This window comes from Phaeoacremonium minimum (assembly GCF_000392275.1).
Source record: "Phaeoacremonium minimum UCRPA7 unplaced genomic scaffold PA7_03_scaffold_610, whole genome shotgun sequence".
NCBI lineage: Eukaryota > Fungi > Ascomycota > Sordariomycetes > Togniniales > Togniniaceae > Phaeoacremonium > Phaeoacremonium minimum.
The window spans coordinates 669,299-696,175 of NW_006921512.1; the positions used below are offsets into that span (position 1 = coordinate 669,299).

Here is a 26,877-nt window from a genome sequence, read left to right on the forward strand (position 1 = left end):
ACAGATGTGTTCCTAGATCGCATTACTTCCCATGTGAAGGTAAGCTGCTGTTCGGTGCTGTTCGTCTTCCTAGTGCCTAATGGTGCTCACTGACACACAACCATTGTCTCTAGTTGATTGGAACTTCTATGAATTGTGTCCCTCGACCCCATGTCCAGTCAATGCTATTTGCCACGGATGACATCGGAATGTCTATACTACTTAACCCCGATCTCGCACATAGCGTGAAGCACACAGATCACTGGGGAACACCAGACGATCCCGTTGGTCTTACTGTTTGTTTCGATACTTTATTCAAAGCGGTTCACTCAGAGATTGGCATCACAGAGCTCATCAGGTCTCAGGGCTACGAGGTTGACGTCATGTTGACTTCTTTCCATGCGGCTAAGAAACCCACCACGTATTGTGAGGAAAACAATAACCCGGATGACGTCTTGTACGACGGCAAGTATTTTGGCACTACTGTCCACCCTTACGAGACGATATTCATGAAGGCAAATCGTGGTATTGGGGATACAACCCTCTCTGTGCTGACAAAATGGCACTTGGCCCGGCCAGTCAGCAGCTGGGACACGTGCAAACCGTGATCAATAAGTTGATCCTTCTAAAAGAGACTTTTAAAACAGAGGTATATGAGGCTGGACTGAGGGAGATATCGAAATCCCGGTCATTGTATGAACCATCTAGGCACGGCTATATTCGCCGATGATAAATGGGTTGATAGTTACATAATGCCGACGCTCTGGGTTCCTTCGTGTCGCAACGACACCGATGTCTTACTCCTTCCTGTAATCTAGCTTAGACTAGAAGTACCGGTCGGCAGAAAGAGCATATCCCAGGGAACTTGGAAGAGCAAAAAATACAGCTGCTGATGACAGGGAATGCTCTGCCATTGGACAGATTTGCTCAGCAAAATGGTTAGATGTTCTTCAGAAATCTGGCCGGCTCATCGAGGTAGCAACAAGTATTATCAAAGATTTAGGCCTGTATTCTTTTTGGTCGCATTAGCTTTTTGTTTGCTTGAAACAATGTCACCCGTTGGCCAAAGAGTTATTGTAAAGTAAGTTTATTCTAGGAGCATCCCTAGAGAAGTTCAAATAATGGTACGCTTGCCATAAGACAATAGAGGACCAGCGCCGTCAGGAGAGATAGTAGAATGGAATGTATAAATGGCAGCCACGCCTCAGAGACGAGCCAGAGCCAAGTATTAGTCGCCGACTTCAGGTTCCCGAGATATTTACATAGCCTACGTCATTCTCATCTCGATTGAAGTCCTACAAGCAGTAAGTTCTGCGCCTATTTATTGGATTAAATTTGGCTCAGATCACCCTGTCCAAGACACCATAAGACACATAATGAGGCATAACACCATTGACTCTCTTCACAGTAACCAATTTAACACAGTAAAATATTTCCAATCATCCTGTTACTAATACTCACCTTAATTGGAGACACCATTTCGAAATAGTCCTGTGAACACGCTTTGTTCATCCTGTAGTAGAACATTTGGCTTGCCAGTCTCGACAACATGGCCCTCTTTGAAAACAGCAACCTGGTCAAAATCGACAATACTGTCTATTTTATGAGCGATCATTATGATCGTACAATGAGCAAAATCAGAGCGGATGATAGCCTGTATCCGAGCATGTGTGTGGGCATCAACGCTATATCACAATCAGATTGAGGCTCTTCACTATTCAACCTTGAGGCTCATGGGTCCTTGAGAAATGTGGCAACTTTACCTGCTTGTTGGTTCGTCGAGTACAAGGATCTTATAATTGTCCTTGCCAAGTAGCGCTCTGGCAAGACAGAACAGCTGGCGCTCACCGTGTGATAAAAACTGTTCATCCATGACGAGTTCCAATGGATTCTTTTCCGTCGAAGATGCATTCTGTCCCTCAATATCAGACTCAGGTAACTGAGCAGAGCTGACAGAGATTCTGGCTTTCAGGCAGATGACATTCCATAGACCCACGCGTTCTAAGGCGGCGATCAGGTCACTGTCATTCAATGCCTCACCTGTAGGATCGAGATTGCGGTGGACAGTATCGGAGAAGATGAATGACTCCTGCGTTATGCATCTGATCTTGGACCGGAGGAGGGTTCGTGGAAGAGTCGTGATGTCCAGACCATCGATAGTGATGCGACCAGATGCAGGCTCTAGGAGACGTAGGAGCATAAGATGCATTGATGTTTTACCGCTAATTTTCACAGATTATTGTGTAAGTAAGTTTCTATGGCCCCCTTGACGCAGATGATGGTGGCAGAAACAAAGCCGAACTTAGGGGTGCGGAGGAACATACCTCCCCGTTCTTCCACACAATCCCACTTTCTTGCCCGGTTTGATTGACAGTGTAATATCCCTAAGTACAGGTTCAGACGTCTCCTCATACTTCACGGATACGTTTTCAAATTCAATGCCGCCCTGAGGAGGCCACGAGTGACTCGGGTTTATGGTGTTGCGTTGTAATGTCTCCTCAATTGGTGTTTCCTCTTGGAAAGCCTTTACTCTTGCAACGGCACCCAGACTTGTTTCAAGGTTTGTCCAACTCTGAACGAGGCCTGTGATAGTTTGACCGAACGAGATCATCATAACAAGCGCAACGCCCATCAGCGCTGGGCTCACAGTATCGCGTAAAGCCACGGCAAGTCCAACTAGTAGGATAGCTAGAACCGACACAACGAGGTTAAGAACAAGGCCAAGCCATTGCTGCACGCATAGAAGCAGGTAATAAGGTTTCTGTGAATCAAGAATGAGCTGTAAGGTTTTGGTCTTATACGCAGTTTTCCAGCCAAAAGCGCGAATGGTAATTAGACCAGTGAGCGACTCAGTAAAGTGGGAATACAGGGGGGCTTTCATTTCAATTCTTCCATGTGATTGGTTAGTAAGGATTTTGTTAGACTGAACGTCAAGAGAGGGTAAGGATACTGTGTTACCATGGTCACGGTGCCTGGGAATGCCAAACTTACTCGAGCAGCCTCAACTGGCGCGATGTTCGTAGGTAGAAGCGCTGGATGGAGATTAAGATCCCAACTAGGACGGGTATTGCAGCCGCGAGATATGGTACCGCAACAATCGTGACAATAGTTCCCGCCATGGTCGCAAATATTTCTAGTAGAGATGGTTAGACTAGTAAATTACATTATGACGGCGGAATGAAGACTGACGGAATGCTGTGCTGATGAATGCCGCCGGCAATACCATGTCAATCAGTCTCATATCTTGACTAAAACTTATGTCGGTATCAGCCCACTGCGCGAAATCAACCGGCAGGAAATACACATACCGGTTGACGAGCAGTCCGGTGTCAGTATTCGATAGGAATGTCATGGTTGCCCTGTTGTCTAGTCAGGATACCACGACTTCAAACAGTGAACTTGATGTTCTAGTCCACATACATCATCGTTGTTCTGAGCACAGTATTGTGAAGGCCCTTAGACGCTTGCGGAACGATCAGCACCCAGGTCCAACTAATCGCTGAAGTTAGTAAAAAATGGTCGGGCCTGAAAAATTGAGATATAGAAATTGCGATATGAATTTCTATTCGACAAACGTACAATGTCGCTATAAATAAACTAGCGGTTTCCAGAGCCCCAAAGCTCGAATAGATTCCAAGCCAGTACCCCAATCCTGAGGTTGTGGCGCCATCTTCGCTTACAGACCATCGAGTCAACCAAACATCTGGACAAATGTTAGTACCGATATTTAGCAAAAGGAGAGATATCAAGAATCCTTTGTGATATTTCAGACATACATCGCAGGGTTTCAAATCCAGATTCCATTATCAGGAATAGTACAAGCACAGCCATTCTTTGCCACCCCAAGGCCGAGGCATAATACTTCCCAACACTGAGATCCGTTGTTCCTCTAGTTTGGTGCTCAGAACTATGAAAAGTCTGGCCTGATAGTTCTTGTATGACATCTGATATTGCTGCTTGACTGCTGCAGTCTCTCTGTGTATCACTCGGCTGTTCATGCGAGACTAAGCCGCGAACGTATCCATTCTGCGCCGTGAGTTGTTCATACGTTCCTTGTTCTTTGATCACACAGTTTGGGCCTAGCACAACAATGAAGTTTGACTGGGGAAGCCGACGTGCTTGGAAATCGTTCATTAGCAGCTAGATAATGCTATGCGCAATATGTTGTACGTAATGGAAAAGATATACTCACAATTGTTAGTAGTTACTATTGCATTGCACTCCATACGTCGAAGGATACCATCCTGTCCGAAGACTCGAGTAAAAACAATTTCTTCAGTCGCACTATCGAGACCACTCAGAACATCGTCGAATAGAGCGAGACACTTTCTTGCGTAAAGTGCTCGGGCAATTGCCTGTTGGTAAGTCCATTTAGTACCGCAATAAAGATGTTTGAAGACTGGTGATAGAACTCACAACTCGTTGTTTCTGGCCACCACTCAACTTGATTCCCCTGCTACCTACTATAGTTAAATCACCGCGCGGCATGCGTGCAAGGTCCGGCTGAAGATCGCATGCATGGATGACCGAAGAGTACCACGCGTCGTCAAAGTCGTTGAGGTAAGATCCGCCAATGATGTTGGCGCGAATAGAACCATGTACGATCCATGGAGTCTGGTCACAGAAGGCGATGTCTGAGTACCTGACGCTAATCTCACCACTTTTAGAAATGGTCTCACCAAGAACAGCGTTTAAGAATGTTGATTTCCCGCAACCCACGGGACCAATAATCATAGTGAGCGAATATGGTGCGGACGCTGTAACCAGGAGATTGATCTTCTCGGCTAAAGTGCCCATTCTAGATGAAGAATTCCAAGCGAATTGCGCATTACTCATGGATATAAGCGTTGTACCGTCTGCCGGCTGCTCTAGTCTCTGCTTGATTGCTGGAAGGTTGCTGAACTCCACGCTTTCATCTACATAAGAGTGGTTTGAGGTTATGGGTGCTGCTCCATCATTCGAAAGGCCGACTTTCCTCCGTTCTATATGCGACGCTTGTAGGAGAAAGGTTTGGATTCTTTCGAGGCAACCCAATGATGAAAACACATTCGGAATTACATAGAGTACGTTTCGCAATGGGTCCAATATCAAATTGACAAGGGACAAGGCCGTCACTGTGTCGGTCATTGAAAGAAGACTATGTCCCTTGATATGAGCCACGATTGCGTAAGTTGCAAAGACTGCAATCTGACCAAGAGTAGTTGGAAAGTTCACTTTTGTAGAGTAAGTACCCAACTTAACTAATCATGAAAACACATACCTAGCCAAACCTTGAAACTTTGGATGCGTCTATATTTCTTGGAGATCTTCATCTCCGTATCGCGTGTATTGGCAATCATGCTCATGATGACCTCAGTAAGGCCAAGCATTTTGACACACTTTAACTTTCCAAGAATGTCACCTGTGAAGTTAATGCGTGTTTGCGTTGATTCGAACCATGCTTTTTGGCGCTTTGATATCAACCCGCCAACGCGAAATGTGATCCATGTGAATACTATTCTGTCAGACATTGCCCTCCGAAAGGATCGAGCTGTGATGCGTACTTACGGATAACAATGATGATCGGAGCAATGCAGACAAGGCCTATCAACTTGGCTAGCAGAAAGATTGCAAGACCAAGTTGCAAGATATCTGCCCATGTATCACATATTGTATCATGGAAGTAGTCGGCGAACGCTTCAACGTCGGAGCCCATCAGTGACATCGCACCCGACTCGCTGGTCTTTCCTGCGGGTAATGCCATCATCTTTTCGTATATCAGCGCTATGAGGGCACCACGAAGCATAGTCACAGCACGATAACCCAGTTGCCTATACACTGCAGTTGATATCTTGTGATGATTAGCATGACTGCTCAGACTCTGGCTCGCTTCTAACATACCGCCACAGAAATGAATACCACTGAGAATGCGCCGATTAGACCATATCCTGTGTTCTTTGATTTTTCTTTGTCTACGAGAAATGCAACCGTTTGCCCAATCATAAAAGGTTGTGCAATGCTCAAGCCAATGAGACACAGACGTGGTACCACTATGCCAAGAATCTCACGGGACAAAGATTTAAGAGCAATTAAGAGAAGAGTATGCTTATGCTTGTTATCGGCTGCAAAGTGATTAGCCATGTTCGAAATCCTGTGAATCTGAGACATACTCAGCTCCCAATGGTCATGGAGCTTCTTGACGAGTTCGTCGGGTGTCAACTTGTCATGCACTGCTGGAAGAATTGAGGGCGTGAGTAGCACGTTGTAACCCGTCTTCAACAGCCCAAAAAGCCAATAAAAGAGAGCTCGATTGAACAATCCGCCAGTGCTTTCTGCCGACGGGAGCTTCTCACTTAGCAGAAGCAATCGTCGTTTCTCAAAGCTTTCTAGGCATAGCAGAAAAATCCTAATTGAAAAAGAGACCGTGAATACGGCCGTGAACACATTGCTAGGCATCTGCAACCAAATTGAACGCATGCGTGCTCCATCAAGCAGAACCGTGAGTAGAAGGAAGGTGCACGCAAGAAACGAAGGTCTAATGGACCTGATATGCTCGAAACAAACGAGAAAGACAAGAACAATCGTTGCTATAAAGTCAATTGCAGCTGCTGGTAAGGATACACGCGTGTTAGCAGTTTGATGTAGTGCAACGAGAACCACAAGGGCTAATTGGAGAGCAGCCAGGAGACTTGTAGTGCCCTGTCATAGTATTTAGCGACAACTTATGCTAGCGTCTCATATTGGTCTTGCGTACTATCTTAGCGGTGTAGATCTTGGTTGCTTTGACTTGGTGAGGTCGTCGGGAAAGATGAAAGAGCCGAGCAACCGCGAGAGGTAGAAAGCAAGCTGACGGAATCAGAGTGAAGAAGCTCTCCTCGAAGAGAGCTGGGCACATGTCAGTTATTTCGTTGTAATGAAAGAGAAGCGATTGTCCTACTCGTAAAATCGAAACCTCCTCTACACACCGCAGTTAGAAGCCCAGGTCCAAATTGCGTGTCGCCACAAGCATCATCTCCAAGCCGCGTCATCTTTCAATGACTCAGTAGAATGCTCAGCGTCTACACCAGCGAGAATGGAAATAAGGTGAGTGAATCTCGTTGCACTTCAAGAGGTTGATCCTCTCAGACGCATCAAGTAAAGAAGTTATGTCCCAAGATTATCATTTGCTCAAAGTAGGTGCCTTGATGTCAGAAGACAGCTCATCTACGCCATATGTGGTTCAAAGCGTCGTTTGAGCTAAATAGGAAGGAGGATGCGTTATCGTCATATTGCAATAGAGTATAACATCCGACCAATCATGCATCGCGATAAGCCCATTCTAAAAATGCGGCTTCTATTCATGTACAATACGCCTCTCAGTCAATGTTTCGTGCTTGTCATCTAACTTGCCTACTTAGGATTTCAAGTTTCTTGTGATTGGTCTTGACTCAAAACTTTCCGTCAAGAGACTTAAATGCTCTGATGTCCCCTCTGGTGTGACGGACAATTTCTCAAGTATTATTGATCTTTTGCTTATATTCAATTTGATTCTTCTGGGTGTAGAGAACTAAATCGGCACGGCCAACAGTCTACTAGGTGACTAATTGGGAGACTAACATGGGTGGGCGGTAGTCGAGACCAGCGTGGCAATTCTATCAGCTTTTGGCCTTACATCTAGGCCGAGTTGCTGGACACTTTCCTGCAAAGAACCATGGCATAGGGTAGCCGAGATTTCACTTCGAGCGGTCACCCTGGACTTGCCCATACACGAAGGCTAGAGTTATGTTTCGTTACCCAAAGACATACTTGCCGTTGCAACTCGCTCGACTTTGCCGCGAGGTCGCGAGGCGACGGACATATCAGAACATTGTAGCATAACGCTAAGGACAGTATCAAATGGCTCGGGCAACACGAGCTAATGAAAGGATATATATCGTCCTTCACAACATATTAGGTCGCATGAATCAAAACGAGCGCTCTTCCCAGCTTGGTCTGGCGTATTAGTCACTGCCGGGAATGCCGGGAATGGGGATGCAACAATTGTTACTAGTAGAGAGTTGCTCTCTTTTCATGCGGAATTTCATGCGGAATTAGATCTTGGCGTTCTCAGGGGTTAGGTGGCGATGACAGATCTTTGTAGGCTGTTGGCTGGATATAGATGCTTGGACGGGAAGGCAGGACTATTGAAGTGGTGGCTTATTGAGCCAAGGCCAGGGCGGCTGTCTAGTCCTGGAGAGTTGGGCATATGGCAAACTGCACTAACAAGTCGAGTTGTGTAACAGCACCTTGGGCGTTAGTGGCCTGCCGGGGTGTTTTCACTGGAGTGCCATTCCCACGTCGCTACTCCTAAACGGGCTTCCAGCTTGTGTGGCAGCATGCAGCCACCATGGAGTCCAACAAATCAACCAAACGAGAACCATGAACGATAGTTAAATTTCCTGGTGCTCGCGCCAAGGAAACTTTCTGCATCAATGCTCCTGATGCGCGGACAACTCGAGCGACCTGATAGAGTATTTGATCTTCTCAATCGGACCTCATAGTATCCCCTTAGCTTTTTCTTCAGCTTATGCATTTGTCACAAACCGGGACCATCATGGCTTTTACCACTCTCAACCGATTACACGACATCTATTTACTTCTCATCCTATGCCTTTACCAACGCCTGACTAACGCACAAGGCACATTTGCCTTATTCCTCGATTTCTATTGCAAAACCCCAAGCGAACTTGCCCCTGCAGTCTCTGTTCCTCTGTCCACTTGCCTTGTGCCAACCGGGGCGGTATCAGTAGCGATCCAACAATTCCCATCATGTGAAGGCGGGACCGCAAGTATGATAATGTACCAGGACACTAGCTGTGCCCTAAGCACATTCTCGAAAACAGGGGCTTACACGGGCTGGCATGGAAGCAACGACAACTGTTTTTATTTGGACTTGTCCGATAGTATACCGGGTCTTATGTTTACGTGCGAGAAACCCGCTAGCAATCCACAGCCAACGAGTACAACTACGATTGTGGCATATATTGTTGCTGGGGTCGCAACTGATCATCCAAGCACGTCGATGTCATCGACTCCAGCTGCAACGAATGAGCAAGGATCTAGCTCAACTTCATTCTCGACAATATCTTCAACCACCGTGCAAACTCAGGCAACAATTAGCAGCAATAGTGATGGTAATAGTGGCTCATCTGGTCTCAGCTCAAGCGACAAGATAGCGATCGGAGTTGGGCTGGGAGTGGGGATACCAAGTATTTTGATAGGCCTAGCGGGTTTGGCGTTGCATCGAAGGAATAGAAAGAAATCCTGAGATATGCCTTGTGAAACTTGAACAAGCGTTGCAACATCGATCTTGCAAAACATTCACCCTTGGCCGATCCGCTTAGGAGACAAGACGTCTAGAGTTCCAGGAGCACAAATAATACATTCTGAGTGAAAGTCTCGAAAGCTGCATTACATAGAAGTCTATTTTACGGACGTTTTGGGACCAGCTAGGACGTAAACTTACTACAATGCAAAATATCGAACGATAAAGTGAGTAGAAAAGCATCGACATGTGGACGCAGACTATTAGATTTAACCAAACTTAACTCAGTCTTCTTAAATGGCTCAAGTGCTCAAGCATCGTAGCCTACGTAGGAAAATGATGTATCATAGCCGACTAGCTCTCGAGTTTAGATCAGTAATGGCAGCAGAATGGTTTTGAGCTACGGAAGGGCGACAATTGAACGCAGTAACTATATCGAAACCCAAGTTGGATTGGTCCAGTACAATATCCTGCGTAGAGTCTCCATCTGTTTCTAATAATATCTCTCAGGTTAGAGATGGTGTTTCACCCTGAGGAGTTACGCGGACCAAATGTCTCTTGACGCCTTCACTAAGCTTGTAATCGAGGGTGACGGAGTGTTGCGTCATTCGATTGTCATAGACAACGACTGTGCCTGCTTCCCATCGCACTCTCGTCTGGAAGTCTAACCCTCTGTGTAGGTGATCGAACAGGAAGTTGAGAATGGCATCACTCTCAGGCTTTCTCATTCCTACGATCTGTGTGGTGTATTCAAAATTCACCCAAATAGCTTTTCTACCTGTGACAGGATGCTTGCGGATGACCGGATGAATCGTATCTATGCCGGGACGACGGGCAAGGTTTGTCTTGCCCGAGAGAAGGTTCTGTCGAGTTCCTGAGTGAACAGCCTGAAGTGTCTCGAGAAATGCTTGCATTGTCGGCGATAGACGGTCGTACGCCTCCATAGTATTCATATATAGAGTATCTCCTCCGGACTCCGGGCCAGCCAGAGAAGCTAGGAAAGTCGTGCAAGGAGGATTTCTGGATGCATATTGAGTTAGTAACGGTGAATAAACGGACTGATGGCTAATGCTCACAACTCATATGACATATCAGTGTGCCAAGCGACACTATTTAGCTGACCAGCATGTTGGTTATCGAAGTAGGAGCCTTTATCGCTGTCACGGAAAACAACAGTCAATTCCGGGTTATCCTTAGGGTGCACTCCCCATTGATGCACATGCAGGCGGCCGAAATAACTTCCGAATTCTTTCAGCCACTCGATCCCTTGGTCAACAAAATCCTGACCACGGAAAACAATGAGACCACGCTCCGCTACCCAGAGGGCCAACTCGTCCTTCTGCTGGGTGCTGAGTTGACTGAGTTGAAGACCCCAAACTTCTGTTCCGATGACAGGTGTCATCTCTTGTTGCTTTGGGATTGAGGATAGCAGGGATTTCTTCTCTAGATCTGCCCGAGAAGAGGCATCGATATGCTCATAAGGCGTGAGTGCATCTTCGGATGTCAAAGTGTTGTAGGGGAGAAAATCAGCATATTTGTACTACCATAGAATCAGCACTCTGCACTTGCCTCCTCTTAGAAATTGCATTTCGCGACCTACATTCTCAGGCGTATACTCCCTAGCGGTTTTAAGCGGCACTTCTGTTGGGCCCTTAGGGTTGATTGGGACTTCCTTCAGTGCATCTGGGAACTTGAAGTCTTTAGGCGGCACAAAGTCGTGGTTCTCAACAAGGCTTGTGTGATATCGAGGAAGCGACAACGTTGTCGTGCCATGAGTGATACTCGAGGTAGTTTGCGTCTGCGACATCTTGGAAGATCAGTGAATTTTTGCAAGGCACGATTGGACTTGACGACTTTTGCGCTTGCACCGTTTGACTTATACTTGATCATCAGCAAGGCTTATAGCATACAGGGGGGGAGAGATCCTCACAAAAAAATACGGCTACCGCGTTGTACGCTTCCATGATACCCGCCACACTTTCAGGACTGATAAGATAGCAGTAGCTATGAGAGATGTGCTGATTCTAGAGTTTCGCACTTCCCATCTTGGTTGCTGGAATAACGACTTGCCACCATGGTCCATATCTCGAGGTCCGCTTCTGTGTGGAGATCTCTTATCAACCAAATTTATGAATTATATTGTGTTTGTGATGTCTTTATCGTTAACTAGACCAGCGGCGTAACACACTTCCTCTTAGAGGCTGGCGGCACATCCATCCGCGACATATTCGGGACGCTAAACAACTTAGCGTATCAATGCTTCCGAAATCATGGCGCCCAGAATTCCGGGTATCCAAACTCCAAAAACTAGCGTGAAAGCGTGCATCGGCTAGAATTCGCGCTGATTCTTCCCTAACCTTGAGACAATCGTCCTGCCGAGCCAACATGGAACACCAAGGCGTATTGACCAGGGGCTTATCATGAGTCTCACCTAGTACGGACTGGATCATTCGTCGAGCTGAGATAACGTATCAAAGGAGGACTGATAAGACGGATGCCTCGACGTATATCATTACTGAAGGAAGTTCATCGATTCTCCAAACTTCCATTGTCCATCAATTCTTGCAGTGTCACCTCAGTCTATTTACACCTCTACTCATCACCATGGGAAAATCAGCGGAAGTTGTTAGATCGGCGTCGGCCCCTTCCTTAGATCATGGGGATGTGATGCCGATCAGTGCAGAAAAGCACCGCGAGGCCGATGTGGCTTTAGACTTTGTCGAGCGTCATGAGGGCTTCACATACACGAAAGAACAGGAGAGAGCTGTTGTCCGGAAGATAGATATGTGGTTGATGCCATTGGTGAGTGCAACAGGTGTGATATGGCTGTCCTCTTCAGTGTTTTCCTGATCAGTATTAGATGTTCTTCTCGTATTGCCTTCAATACATGGACAAGAGCGTTATGGCACAGGCTGCAATCTACGATCTCATCTCGGACTTAAAGCTTGCTGGACAGGACTATTCTTGGTGCTCGTGAGTCAATCAACAATGGCTATATGAATTTATACTTACTCCCTTTGTCAGGTCGCTCTTCTACTTCGGCTACCTTGTCGCCCAACCTCTTGCCGCCTATTGCTTGACCTATTTTCCTGCTGGCAAATTCGTTACCGCAACATCTCTAGCCTGGGCTATAGTTCTCTTCGCAACTGCAGGATGTTCCAATTTTGCCGGAATGGCCGTTGCTCGCGTCTTCCTTGGCATCGCGGAGGCTGGGGTGTCACCCGCATATGTTCTCATCACCGGAACTTGGTACACTAAAGAAGAGGTACCCTTTAGGATGGGCATCTGGTTTTGCGGGAATGGCTTGGCCATTATCATTCAATCTGTCCTGTCTTATGGCATAGGACATATTTCGACCAGCATTCCTGTCTGGAAATGGTTTTTCATCATCTTCGGCATCATCGGTCTTGCCTGGGCGGCGGTTCTGTACTATTTCATGCCTGACACGATACTTACCGCGAAATTTCTTTCTGAAGAGGAAAGAATCATTGCTGTCGAGAGAATTCGACGCAATCGGACCGGTGTAGCCAATCCTAAGTTCAAGAAGAATCAGTGTATCGAGGCTCTGAGTGATATCAAGGTCTGGTGGGCCTTCTTTTACACCATTGTGTGGATGATCCCTTGCACGGCAGTCGCCAGCTTTGGGTCTCTAGTTATTAAAGGGTTCGGATTCGGGACGTTTGAGAGCTCGCTTTTGAATATTCCCTTGGGAGTAACGGAGATTCTTGGGCTGCTGGGAGCTGGTTGGGTTGCCGGGAAATACCCTAACACTCGATGCCTCATGCAGGTCGTGTGCAATCTGCCGGCTTTAATCGGTGCTGCTCTAATCAATACATTACCAGCAAGCAATCACGTTGGCAGATTGGTTTCATTCCATATCACCAACTTCACCATTGGCTCTATCACAATGCTGTGGGCCTTAACAAACTCCAATATTGCCGGTCACACGAAGAGAACCACCAGCAATGCAATCATGTTTGTAGGGTATTCAAGTAAGTTCTAGCTTGATGCGGCGATGTTCCTGAAGATGACAACAAACCAACTAACTGTTTATAGCTGGTTTTATCATTGGACCCCAATTCTTCCTTGGTCGCGAGGCACCGCACTATCCGACGGGCTTCAGAACCATGCTTGTCTGCTTCGCATTGGCAACAGCACTTCCTGCTATATATTGGCTATATTTAACGTGGGAAAACCGTCGCCGTGCCTCAAAGCTGGCAGCAGCAGGCGGTGAAGTTGTCTACATCCGTAACGAGGAGTTTTTAGATCTCACGGACAAGGAACAGGCACATTTCGTGTATATCAAGTAGACTAATTTGGACACATATCGAAGTTTACGCCAGGCAGTTGAAATGTAGAGGAGAGCTGTAGTACTAATAGTTTTGGAGATGATTGAAACCGTGGCAAAGTCGTAATACGCATCGCGACCTTTGTACTATCGCATCCGAGTCTATAATAATTGTACACTTGTAGGTTCAAGCCGAATTTCGTACTCGATCATCGATTATCATCTGTCCATGTTTAAGCCAGTGAAATACATGGCTCGCTATTGATACAGAGACCGGTATTCGATTGTGGTATAATAGTCTGTAGCCGAGTGGAAAGGATCTACGTCGGCACCTGTCGTAGAGACTCAAGCATGACGCTTGGAAATCATGTAACTCTGTAGCACTCCTTACCTATGCGCACTTTCTGAGTGATGGGAGCTCCGCATGCTGGTGTGGATCAATGCAACGCGTATTTCACTAGCTAATGGTGGATGGTTTTAGCTTGGAGTTATCCGATATCAAAACCAAAGGCTGATATATCCCCAATTGGTAAAGTGTTACGCCGGGCCACACCACCAAAGTAGTGCCGGCTGTGTTATCGGGCATCACTATGAGAGCTCAAACACTACCAGCCAGCGATGAAATGAATTCAGCATTGCATTAGCTAACAGACTGATGCTCGATGATCAATCAATACTGAAGCCAGGCCGAACCGATCAGGTGAGTCAACAACAGAAGTCCGCCGCTTTTGACGTGTATGCAACCAAGTAACTTGCCAATACAAGAATTGAGCCCACCAAGTCCAACTCAATGCAATAGTGGACAGTAGCCACGATTGTCGGCATAATGTTGCTGTCCAGAGTACTCGTCGCTAACCGTGGCGAGATCGCGGTGAGGCTCATCAGAGGTTGCCAAAAGCTGGGGATCACCACAGTTGCGATCTACGTTTTGGAAGATGCAGACTCCCCTCATGTCCACCTAGCCGACGAGTCGTATGAGCTTGAGCAACCTGGGTCTCGGGGCTATCTAGACGAGCGAGCAATCATTAAGATCTGCAAAAGCCACAATATTCAGGGAGTTCTACCAGGATACGGATTTCTCAGCGAAAATGCTCCATTTGCAAGATCATTAGCAGAAAATAATATTCTATTTATCGGACCATCTGTCGAATCACTAGAACAATTTGGATTGAAACATACCGCACGAGAACTCGCAATTCAAGCCAAAGTGCCTGTTGTCCCTGGAACTCCAATGTTGCAAAGCATTGAGGAAGCAGAGCAAGAACTTCAAAACTTTACCTTTCCTATCATGGTCAAAGCGACTGCTGGAGGAGGGGGAATGGGTCTTCAAGTGTGCAGGGATGGTGCTCAGCTTCAAGCTGCGGTATCAACTGTAAAGAGTCGAGGAAGTGCCCTTTTCAATAATGCCGGCTTTTTCATTGAGAAGTTCGTGGAGAGTGGTCGACATATCGAAGCTCAAATTTTCGGAAATGGAAAAGGGGACGTAATTTTTCTTGGAGAAAGAGAATGCAGCGTTCAAAGACGACACCAGAAGATTATTGAAGAAACACCAAGCCCCTTTATTATAAAGCATCCAAAGCTCAGAGATCAGCTCAAGAAGTGTTCTTGTCTCCTTGCTTCTTCAGTCAACTACAAATCAGCCGGAACAGTGGAATTTCTCGTAGATGACGACACGGGAAATTTTTACTTTCTTGAAATGAACACACGACTGCAGGTGGAGCATGGCATAACAGAATTGTGTTATGAGGTCGATTTGGTACAAATGATGCTGGAACAGGCAGATGCAGAGCTCCAAGGTTTTGGGGGGCTTAGTTCCGAGGCAATGGTCAAGTACACCCGTGGCGGGCCAGACGGCCACGCAATTGAGGTTCGAGTCTACGCCGAGAATCCTGCTAAGGATTTTGTTCCATCTCCAGGATTGTTACAATTCGTAAATTTTCCCTCAGGATATGGGATTAGAATTGATACATGGATAAGTACAGGAACCAACGTTTCTCCCTCATTCGATCCTTTGTTGGCTAAAGTGATGGTTCACGCCGAGGATCGAGACGCTGCAATTGGTGCAATGATCAAAACACTCCATGGTACTTCTATCTGTGGTCCTCCCAACAATCTATTCTTTCTTAAGGCGCTTCTTGAAACACCGGACTTTCTATTAGGATTCACAACAACTAATATGATTGCGACGCGCTTCACATACTCGCCGGCTGCGTTGGAGTTCCTAGAACCTGGTGCATACACTACCATTCAAGATTACCCCGGACGGGTGGGCATACCAAATGGGGTGCCACCATCTGGTCCAATGGATTCACTTTCTTTCCGAATTGCAAATTTGCTGGTGGGAAATCCTGAAGGGCAGGAAGCACTTGAAATCACACTGGTGGGTCCGCGACTCAGATTCTCGCAGCCTGCGGTTATCGCCTTGTGTGGTGGCGCATTCTCACTCACTATCAATGGCCAATCTGCATCAACGTGGACACGGCATGTTCTACCTGCTGGAGCAGAAGTTCATATAGGAGGTACCAGCTCTGGGACGAGAGCATATCTGGCTATATTTGGTGGCCTTCCAGACGTTGCGCAATATCTAGGTTCTAAGAGCACTACGCCTGCTCTGGGATGGGGTGGGTATCAAGGAAGACCAATGCAAGTTGGAGACTATCTGCTCCTTGATCTCGAGAAATGTCGTACGGGTTCATCACAGAACTTTCGGTTGGGGGTCCCTCTACAGTTCCGTCCCATCTGGGATAACGATCCGGTGCTTTATGCCCTCCCTGGTCCCTGGTTTTCTGAAGATTTCATTACGACGAGCGGACAAAAGTCTTTGTTTCAGTCTCGATGGACCGTACTACCAAGCTCCAGTAGAAGTGGGATCCGTCTTGACGGTCCAGCCCCCGAGTGGAGTCGTGCGGACGGTGGTGAAGGCGGCAGTCATCCAAGTAACATGGTCGGCTTTGGAGTCACCGTAGGTGCAGTGATGTTTACAGGAGATACAGGCGTTATTCTCCCTTTTGACGCACAAAATCAAACTGGTAAGCTACCATTGATTAGATTCCTGCATTTCACTTATCAAAATCCTAGGTTTTATTGTTACACACGTGATTGCGCATAGCGATCTCTGGAGGCTAGGGCAACTTGGCCCAGGAGATACCGTTCGTTTTCGTGCCGTAACATGGCAGCAAGCCCAAGAGCTAGACCGACGGCTTGAGGCATATATATACGACATAAAGTATTCGTTCTGTGATCCACAAAGTGCGCACGCGGACTCTCCATTCTTTAAAGGACTGCAATGGGATTTACCGATCGAGGATTGCGGCGATGGAATACTCTTCTCGAGGCTCAATACAGATGGCATACAATCATTGACCATCAGACAAGCTGGATATAGTGCTATATCATGTGTCTTCGGGAAAGGCACTTACGATCTCAGATTACGCGCATATATTCAAAGAATCGCAAACGCGCTTCGTGATAGCCAGCAACGATGTTTCAAGAAGCATTGCGTTGCAGAAAATTTCTCTTTGCTCGTTTACTTCGAACCGCAGGTTATCACCCAAGACGAGGTGGTTAAGAACTTTCTTGCACTGGAGGCATCTCTTACGCGTGAGCGGGTGACGCGGTTACCGAGCCGTATCATTCATCTGCCAGCAGTTTTTGATCCCCCGGAGTGCCAAGAAGCAGTTGACCGCTACATGGTCCTTCAACGGCCATATGCGAGCTATCTCCCCGATAATGTCGATTTCATCAGACGTAGTAACGGTCTCAAGGATCGAGAAGATGTAAAGAAGGCATACTTTGAAACACCTCATCTTGTAAATGCAGTGGGTTGGTTGATGGGCCTCCCAATTTACAATGTCATAGATCCACGGCGCCAACTTAATGTTCCCAAGTACAATCCTGCGCGAACTTGGACGAGAGCTGGGTCACTAGGCTCTGGTGGCACGACCAATTCTATATATCCAAATGATGGCCCTGGTGGCTATGCACTCTGGGGAGTTACCCTGCCAGGTTGTTGTTGGGACGTCTATGGTAGAAAGAAGGGATTTTCTTTCGAGCGGCCCTGGCTATTTGAGCCTTTTGATCAAATCGTCTTTCATGAGGTCTCTAGAGACGAATATGATGCCATGGTCGCTTCTTTCAAGGCCGGGTTGTACGATATACGTATTGAGTATACCGAGTTCGACCTGGAAGTATATGAGACGATGGTCGCTGATACCGCGGTTGAGGTGGAAAAGCTACGAAAAGTTCAAGAACAGTGCACTGCTTTAGAATTGCTCAAGGAACGTGACCTGTATAATAAATGGATGGCTGAGAAAGCGGCAGGAGCGGCGCTGAAACCTAAAGCGAGCATAATGGATGTCGTGAAAGGTATAAACTGTCCCTCAGAGTCCTACATGAGACTTATAACGGCTAATCTCAGCAAAGACCCAGAAAGCATCGAAGTTGTTGCTGGAATGATGGCAAGTGTATGGAAGATTGCTGTGTCAGTGGGACAATTGGTCGAAAGTGGAGCGATTCTTGCGGTTCTAGAGGCAATGAAGATGGAAATTACCGTACGTGCTCCTAAGGACAACCTTAGCTATAAGGTCAAGGCGATTCTTAAGGAGCCTGGTGAAAGAGTTGAAAACGGGGACTGCATAATTCTGCTTAGCAAAGCGTAGATTGCAAATGAAAATTGACAAAGGTAGTATTGGCTTAATTAAATGCTGTAAAGAGGTGCTGAGATATTGTATTGATTTGTTGCAGCAACTCCGTCATTATGTCATTGGTTTAGAAGCACTTAGGTGCCATACATGGCCACTGGAGCAAAACTAATATGAAACCCGTTTCATATTCATGTGTTACTTGATAAGCTACAATGATATCCATTCAGTTGAGGAACTCGCCCTTTGACTCATAAAGAACCGCTTCATACTCTGGCTGAAACCACATATACATGACCTCAGGAGTACCTAACCAACTCTTTGTATACTTTGCTTCTTCCTCGCCGACAAGTCTCTTGTCAATCCCGTTTGCAGCCGCACTTTCTGCAAGCAGTTGCGTCTGACAAGCTCTCTCCAGTGTTATGAAATATGCGGCGGCTTCCGCTGGCGTTGATCCACATGTGATAAGTCTGTCCAAAAGTTAGTGTAAGCTCAAGTAGTACAAGATTGGTTCATGTACCCATGATTCTGTAGAATCAAATTTTTATTCTTAGGTCCAAGTTGTTTGGCAAGCTCAACGCCCTCAGCACTAGCTAGTACGACGCCACCAAACCCTCCGTACACCGACAAGTCATCGTAGAAATAGCAGCAATCTTGTGTCAGCATCTCCACCGGTCGGCCAAAGGCAGACCACGCACGACCGTAAGGAGAATGCGCATGGCAAATTACCTTTCTGAGTCAACTATCCTGCTACAGGAAAAGCTTCATGCCATTTATCACTCACATGCAAGTCAGGTCGCGCCTTATGGATGTTGGAATGAATAATAAAACCAGCAGCATTGATTTTGCTACCTCTTGGGCCCTCGATATACTTGCCATCATGGTCGACGCGGATTAGATCCGAGACGCAGACTCGTGAGAAGTGCTTGGCATACGGATTGATCCAGAATGTCAGCGGTTCTATGGGATCTTCTGAAAGTCAGCCCAAAGATAATACAAAAATTTGTTAAGAGGATTATGGCTTTGAACTCATAGTCTTAACTAACCTCGCAGACTGATATGTCCATTGAATCCGTCTGCGAACCCTTGTTTCGCAAATACCCTGAAAATTGCCACCATTTGCTCTTTTGCCCATTTTCTCTCATCAAGCTTGTTTGCGAACTTGGGTATGACGTTTAGATTAGTAGTAGGATCTTCAGGATCGTATCCTGCTGGCTTCTTTGGACCAGATAATGGTGTGTCAGTTTCGACTGGGATCGGAAGAAGGGCCTTGCCCTCAACGGCGATTGTCTGAGTGGTGGTTGCCATAGTATGTAATTCTATAGGTGAAAGGGTTCCAACCGTCGCTCGGATGTGAAACCCAGGAGGAGGAAGCACGAAGCAGTGATATCTGGGAATCCGTGACTAAATCTCACATGGCGTACTAGAGGTAATCGCTAGACTTGTTATCAGTGCGCATCATTTTCCAACCTTATCATCAATGTACCAAGATTAGAGGGGAATCGCCGCTCGTCGAATTTGAGCTAGTAGATACGGCTCCATTGTAATCGATTCCCAGTAGGTTGGAATCTCGGCAAGCCGGTGTCTGATACACCGCGTTTCCCTTTGCCCCTTTTGTCGAGGCTAAGAGATGTGGGGCACTGTAGACCAGAACAGACGTATGGACGTGCATATCCTGTGACACCGTCATATTTCAAGTCTTTTGCTCGATCCACCAATAGTCTCTAGTTGCATGATCCGAATTCTTGCTCGTATATTTTCTTATCCATTTTTTATTTTGATTTATCATTTTGCAAGTGTAAAATGAAAGCCGCGTTTGGATCGCAAAACGCCGCCCCGCTCTAATCTCAAAAGCATTCCTCATGAACCCTGTCATAGATTTGGGCACACAAATTATCATTGAGAGCTATACCGATAAAAGTACGATCTTACTATTGGTAGCTCTAATCTGAAAAAGTTTACAATATCTCAAAATCAATGAGATCTTTCAAAGATCTCTCTAAAACATCTATCGCAGTAAACAAATCCTCCTCGGATATGATCAGAGGAGGTGCCAAACGAAGGCGATTCTCAACCGAGAATGCGAGAACTCCGCGTTTCCTCAAGAGAGTACACAATCTCGCAGCGGTGATTCGACCAGATGGATGTGATTCATCCATGTTAAAGGAGCAGAATAGCCCTCGTCCAGTGACTTTGATCGTTGTATGAGGGGACTTGATTGACGACAAACGATCTATCAAGTGCTGTCCTAGCTCCAAAGACCGCTTCGAAAGATTTTCATCGAGGATAACATCAATCGCTTCCATGGCAACGGCACTGGCAAGTGGATTGCCAGAGAAAGTTGAGCTGTGTCTAAGTTGTATGAGCACTCACTGTATGTAACAATCTGAATCGGATTCAACTCACTCCCCGGACTGCATCTGGCCCATAACCTCTTGGGTTCCGACGACCATGCCCATAGAATAAACGCCTCCAGTAAGTGCTTTACCTAGAATGACCATATCAGGTTGAATGCCATCTTTTTGATACGCCATGAGATAGCCAGTCCTGCCGAATCCGCTTTGGATTTCATCGGCGATTAAAAGTGCCCTGTGCTTTTGGCAAAGATCGTAAGCCGCTTTTGCATAGCCCTCATTTGTTGGTAGACAGCCAGCATGTCCCTGAACAACCTCCATCATGACAGCGGCGATCTTATCTCCTTGGGTTTCGAAGGCATACTCCAGATCATCCAAATTGCTAAATCGAATTTTGCGTCCGTTCACAACTGGGCCAACTCCTGGCAAATAAGGGCCATAGCCTGTCACAATAGTAAGCTTTGAAAGCGATTATGCATTGTCAAGCCTGCTCATACCGTTTCGAAACTTCTGATTATTGGATGCAGAGAGTGGTCCTAGGCTTTTTCCGTGGTAATTATTGGTGATTGTGACGATTAGAGCTTCGTCTCGGGGAATTCCCTTGACATTGTAACCCCATTTACGTGCCACCTTGATGGCGAGATCCACAGATTCTGAGCCAGAGTTCATAGGAAAGGCCTTGTCATATCCCAATAGTTGACAGACCTTTCGGCAGAGGAGGGGGTAATGTTCATTATGATAGGCTCGCGACGCAATGGTCAGACGCTGACATTGTTCAACCATCACCTTCGTAATTCGGGGATGGCAGTGACCCTGGTTAACCACAGAGAAGGCGCTCAAAAAGTCGATGTATTTCTTTCCCTCAACATCCCAGAGATATGCCCCCTGCCCCCGGGTAAGCACGACGGGAAGTGAGGGGAGACTGGCTGCAGCATATTCGTCTTCGTATTCAATTAACTCCTGTGTTGTCGACCAAACTTCCGGTTTGAGAGACAATCGGGTCTCATTGACCGTGATGGAAGCTGTAGACACATTTGACATGATGAAGTGATATTATCGCGTTCAAAATTGCATCGTGAACATCACATCTATTGGCAGCTAGTATTCTTGAGTAGGCCTATAAGAATATTGCTTCGAAGTCTTGTACGCTTGCTTGCGTGTTAATGTGAATAATTCACTGTGGTCATCTTGGAGCGTAACGCTCTGAAGGAATCCAGCATGATAGAGACTAGTGTGGATGCCGTTGTCGCTTGGTAGCCCACGCTCGGGAAGTGTTACTCCTAGAATAGAAAGTCGAAACGCCGCCAGCGGGTAGCGCAAATGTGTTATCTAGACCTCTGAACGATAAGAGCAGCTATCTTGATGATCCACAAAGGAGTACTTTAGTGCCCGATGGCGGTCTCCGGGTAGTTCCTCGTGTCGAACCCTTGACCATTGTGCGTTTCCCGTTACCGTTGTTGGTATTGCCGTTATTATGTGCAACAATGCCGGAACAAGTGGAATTACGCTCTCGAAATGGCTGTGCCAATTGCAGGAAACGCCGACGAAAATGCACTGAGGAACGGCCCCGGTGCAGGGGCTGCGTCAACCGAGACCTGCCCTGCGAGTACACTACCGTCCGCCTGCGTTGGGCCGAAACAGGGGGAGCCACCCAGAAACGACGACCAGCCCCGACGCAGCGCAAGAGGATCGGAGTCCCGGAAGAGGATCATAACAGACGAGACAACAACGAATCTCAAGCCCATCTAGAACACTTCTTTCATATTCCTTCGGGTACGTCTTTCATAAGCAATGCCACGCTCATAGCTCGTCAACTTGAGGGCCGAGATGCTGGCGAAAGTGACACTGGGGTGTCCCCCACCACTGACGGAGGCGTTGAAGTCGATGTGGACTCAGACGCTGGCGCAGAGAGCTGGGAGCTGGTAGACGATGAAATATTTGCCCATATGAACCTTCCTCCGGATCAATTTACCTCGCCAGGAGAACGCATTGCGTTCGCATATTGGTTTAATCACCTATCTGGCGTTTTGCCAGCATATGACTCAGCGGAAAACCCATATCGTCGTCTCTCGACACTGGCTCTTGCATCGCCCGTCCTTTTAGACACCATAATCTCGTTGGCAACCGAGTACATGTATTGCCATGGCCGAGCTGCTCCTAATGTTGTCATGCAGCGCCACGACAAAGCACTCGCTTCGTTAAGGGAGGCACTCGTGTCTTGTGACAACCCAGCTGCGCTGGACGTGACTGGAGAGCAACTCAGTTCAAGACAAGCCACATTGGCTGCAGTGCTATTACAAATTTGCAATCTTGTTTTCATCGGAGGCTCTGGTGTCGACGTTCATCTCGCATGCGCCATGCACTTTTTAAGGGATCTAGACTACATCGAGAATCCAGTAGACGAGTTTTTACCCCGACTACTAGTGCAACGATTTGCGATGCTGGACGTTACACTTGCAATTCTCCGTCATCGCCGGCCACATCTGCCTCCTGGGTTCTGGCTATTTCTACCCGACGACAAATACGACCGTACAGTTCCGTCGTTCCGAGAGATGACTGGTTGTCCGCAACCAGTACTCGGCTTTCTTGCCCGATTAGCCAACTTGTCAGCCGATTTGCGCGATGCTACCACCTCAGAAGCGAAATATGATGCCCTTCGGCGTGCATCTACTTTGGAGACAGATATGCGTATTTATGCCAGATCTCGAGTTACGTTTCGTAGCAATCGACCTACCAAGACTCGTCATTTAGACACTCTTAGCCAGTGTTTCTACTGGTGTGCACACCTCGTCTTGCAAAGAGTCATATACCAAGACGCTCCCGGTTCACAGCGCGTGCAACAAACGATCGAAGAACTGGTCCGACTGATCAAAAGTATGCCGCCTGGATGTGGGCCAGACTCGTCGCTACCCTTTCCGTTTTACCTCACTGCGCGTGAGGCAATCAGTACTCAACATCGCACCTGGGTGAGAGAACGCAACGATATGTTGAAGAAAGTCTATCCTGGAAGAATTAGGGATGCACTTATGCTTCTGCTCGAAGAGATCTGGGAAGCTGTTGATGAGAATAGAACACAAAGAGAAACTCTAGACTGCGGGATGGATGAGACTATAGAAAGACTTGAGAGAAGCAGAGACTTTTGTCTGTTTTAGCACAGTGAATGAATGGCCATGCATCATATCATCGTATCATTCTATCAAGAGGAAAACTTCTCTATTCCCAAATGCACTCTATGCCAGGTCTGATATTCTGTAGTGTGCAGAATCGACCGTGCCAAATGAAATCGTTGTAAGTGCACTTTGTACTCTATCCTTCTCACACTGCTGCCTCAATCGCTCTCCTTGTTGCGTCCAATGTCTCGACTGGATCTGTTGAGTCGCGTGTTAGTAATATGTCCGGTAAGGCAGAAGATCGAACTGACGAGGGAGATCACTATGAATGCAGCAGCTAAAATCTCGACCTGCAAAGTTCATCTTGACAGGCTTCCCGGTAGTCTTTGCAACCACCTCATCGTGTACAATGATCCGCTCCACCTTCGGCTGAACATCCTCAAGGTTGACCCGACCGTCTCGTCTATGGGCAAAGTCAATTAGGTTCCTGTTCTCGCCGCCATTGTCCTGAGGTACTCACAGAATTGACATCAGCTTCCCTTCTTCGTTGTAGTAGATGTCTGGGTAAAACTCTGGAATGTAAGGAATGCCCATTTCTGCTGCCATCTTCTCCATGCGGGTCCCAGCAATAACCAACATTGGAACATCAAACACCTGAATAGCCCTCATCACGGCTTTGCAATGAGCTTCGCTCGCTTCACAGTATCGCCACAGGTAACCATGTGTCTTGATGTGGTTTAGTTTCATGTTCTCTGATCGTAACATTCCTTCGAGTGCTCCAATTTGATAGACGAGTTGCGCGAACAGGTCATCTGGCGAAAGATCGATATGGCGCCTACCGAATCCTTCGCGGTCAGGGAGTGACGGATGCGCACCAACTGGCACACTGTGCTTCTTCGCGAGCTGCACAGTCTTACGCATGACAACAGGGTCACCACCGTGAAAGCCACAAGCGACATTGGCGAGATCTATGAGGGGCATAAGCTCTTCATCAGGGCCCTATGCATTTCACCAGATACATTAGGTATGCGAGATGTTCATGATCAAATTCTCACGGCGCACTTACCATCTTCCACGATCCGTAGGCTTCTCCCATATCACAATTGATCGTCACGCGGGTGCGCTGAGAAGTTCCGGTGCTGCCCATTTTGCGTATCAGATTTCAAAAGTCGATGGCCTCTAGAACGATCGATGCCGCTTCAAAGAATACCGTCGTTGTTTATCGCAGCCTCTCTGGAGCTTTTTTTTGTTACACAAGATATCATTATTGGGTAAAACTCATCAAATTCAGAGTCGACTTCTAACCCTATGAGAACCAAGGCGTTTGTCATATGGGCTAGATTAAGTTGATCCGAAGTCTTATCTTATCGATATCCAACATAGTGGCTGCATGAGAGGTGATTCGCATTTCCATTTTGGGTTGCCACAGTACCCCACGTGCAACACTGGAGGTGGATCTTGCAATATTGGTGTCCAACAACCACAACCTTTCTTCTAGTCAAAGTCAATTAAGGGATCATTGAGATAAGAGTTCGTTTGGTCGATGTTGAATTTCTTACTGATAACAGTCCGGCTTGCACCTTCCGCTTTACCCATTAAAGCTAGAGCCCCAAGAGCAGAACACAACACAAGCAACTTATATGGATAATAGATTTTGATTCAACAAATCAGCTGTCTTCTCTAGATAAGATGCCTTTCAACCATGATGTGACTTATTTCTAGGCCTCCTCAGATGTCTCTTTTTGTTTTGCGCCCCATTCCCCTTCTAATTCCACCCAAAAGTGCATCCAGCAATGTGGCATATCCGGGGCGCAATAATAGCGTACTCCATTCTTATTCCAAGAAAGCATAGCATCTCTATCATCTTGTATTCTTGCTAGCCTCTTCGCTAGTAAGCTTACCTCTTCGCAAATGTATCTGCTCCTCCAATGATGAAAATACGGGGTGAGGAATGTCATCTCGGGTATCATGTAACGGGCTTAAGAGCTTGTCTCTCATGTCCATGCCAATGAGGGTGTATGCCCAGTCAACATGGACATTGTATACTTCAGCTGGTCCTCAGCGCCCCATTTGGTCATCTTCCAAGGACACTGAGACTTTCCAGATCTATCAGTGAGCGGCTGGAATGACACGAGAGCTTTGATCTTGTGTTCTAGCTCTGGTAACTGGGCAAGGTTAAGCGTCACTACAGCGTCTGTAGGGAAGCCACCGACAACTAATTGCTCAGGGTCGATAGGAAGTTCGGAGTCACTGAGAACGGCAGATCTGAGAGCCGCGACGTCGAATACTGCGGTTGGGGATTGGTAACGTGGAGCTAGACGATACTCAAGGCTTGCGACAAGGAGGTCGTGCTTATCAGCCAGCATTCGCGCCTGCGCGTCATCCATTGATGGATCGCCAAGCACCCATCCGCCGCCGTGCACAAGTACGAGTATATTATGCTTTTCACCAGGTTGATGTCCCACCGGGATGAATGCGATTCTTCAACGTCGGACTGAAGACGTCTTGATAGTGTTCGGCTCCTGGGCAGCCCAGAATTCCCGTTTGCGCCATTTCGGTACGGCAAAATCGAGCTTCGAGAGGACACGGAAAACGTAGGCGAAGATTGTATACCATACCGCTCCCGAATACGATACGCGCTGGCGAGTCAATGCCACTACCGCTTGAGATTTGTGCTGGGTTCCGGGAAACGGTATAGCCATTACGAGGAGTCTGAAGAACTTGGGCTGTACATGGTATCCTTTGGCGAGTGTATTCTGCGTAGCACTCTATTTTCTTTAGAAAGGTCTCTCCCGGATATTTGTTGAACGATGACTAAATGGGCAGTAGACTTGGTCCTGATAGCTCAGCACGACTCTTCTTCTCTTGCAATTAGGTCGTTGTCGGTCTGCCTTGCCCATCCCTCGGTGTCTAATCTACAGCTGGGCCACTCTGCCGGACGCCTCGCAATGGCCCGGAAGTCAGGAATGTCTTGCAGGCTTAGCTAACCATAACTCATAAGTAAGATTCCACCATGGGGAAAAAATTGGTCGAAGTGCACCTGAGAACTTCTCAGGTGAGATATTTCAAGTACTTATGATTGGTCGGACCCCTGAGTGCACACTAGCTTACAAACTACGTGATGCGCGGCCCCAGCACGCTCCTAAACCACCTCTAAATCGAATCAGCCAGTATCTATAGCGGTGTCCCGTTCAATGAGAGAACTCGCACGCATATAAAGTCTTTCACCACGCAAGCTATCAAC

At 47.0% G+C, this 26,877-nt stretch overlaps 2 protein-coding genes across 2 annotated transcripts; both read right to left on the reverse strand.

Annotated features, from left to right (window-relative positions):
* Positions 1–1,441: 1,441 nt before the first annotated feature.
* UCRPA7_8864 (putative abc multidrug protein) lies at positions 1,442–2,188 on the reverse strand (the record flags this gene model as incomplete). Its single annotated transcript, XM_007921372.1, has 2 exons — positions 1,442–1,575; positions 1,828–2,188. The coding sequence occupies 2 exons, from the start codon at positions 2,186–2,188 to the stop codon at positions 1,442–1,444; spliced, it is 495 nt and encodes a 164-aa protein (XP_007919563.1).
* A 21,718-nt stretch (positions 2,189–23,906) lies between these two features.
* On the reverse strand, positions 23,907–24,780 carry UCRPA7_8865 (putative lactam utilization protein; the record flags this gene model as incomplete). Its single annotated transcript, XM_007921373.1, has 3 exons — positions 23,907–24,096; positions 24,154–24,632; positions 24,700–24,780. The coding sequence occupies 3 exons, from the start codon at positions 24,778–24,780 to the stop codon at positions 23,907–23,909; spliced, it is 750 nt and encodes a 249-aa protein (XP_007919564.1).
* Between the last annotated feature and the right edge of the window lie 2,097 nt (positions 24,781–26,877).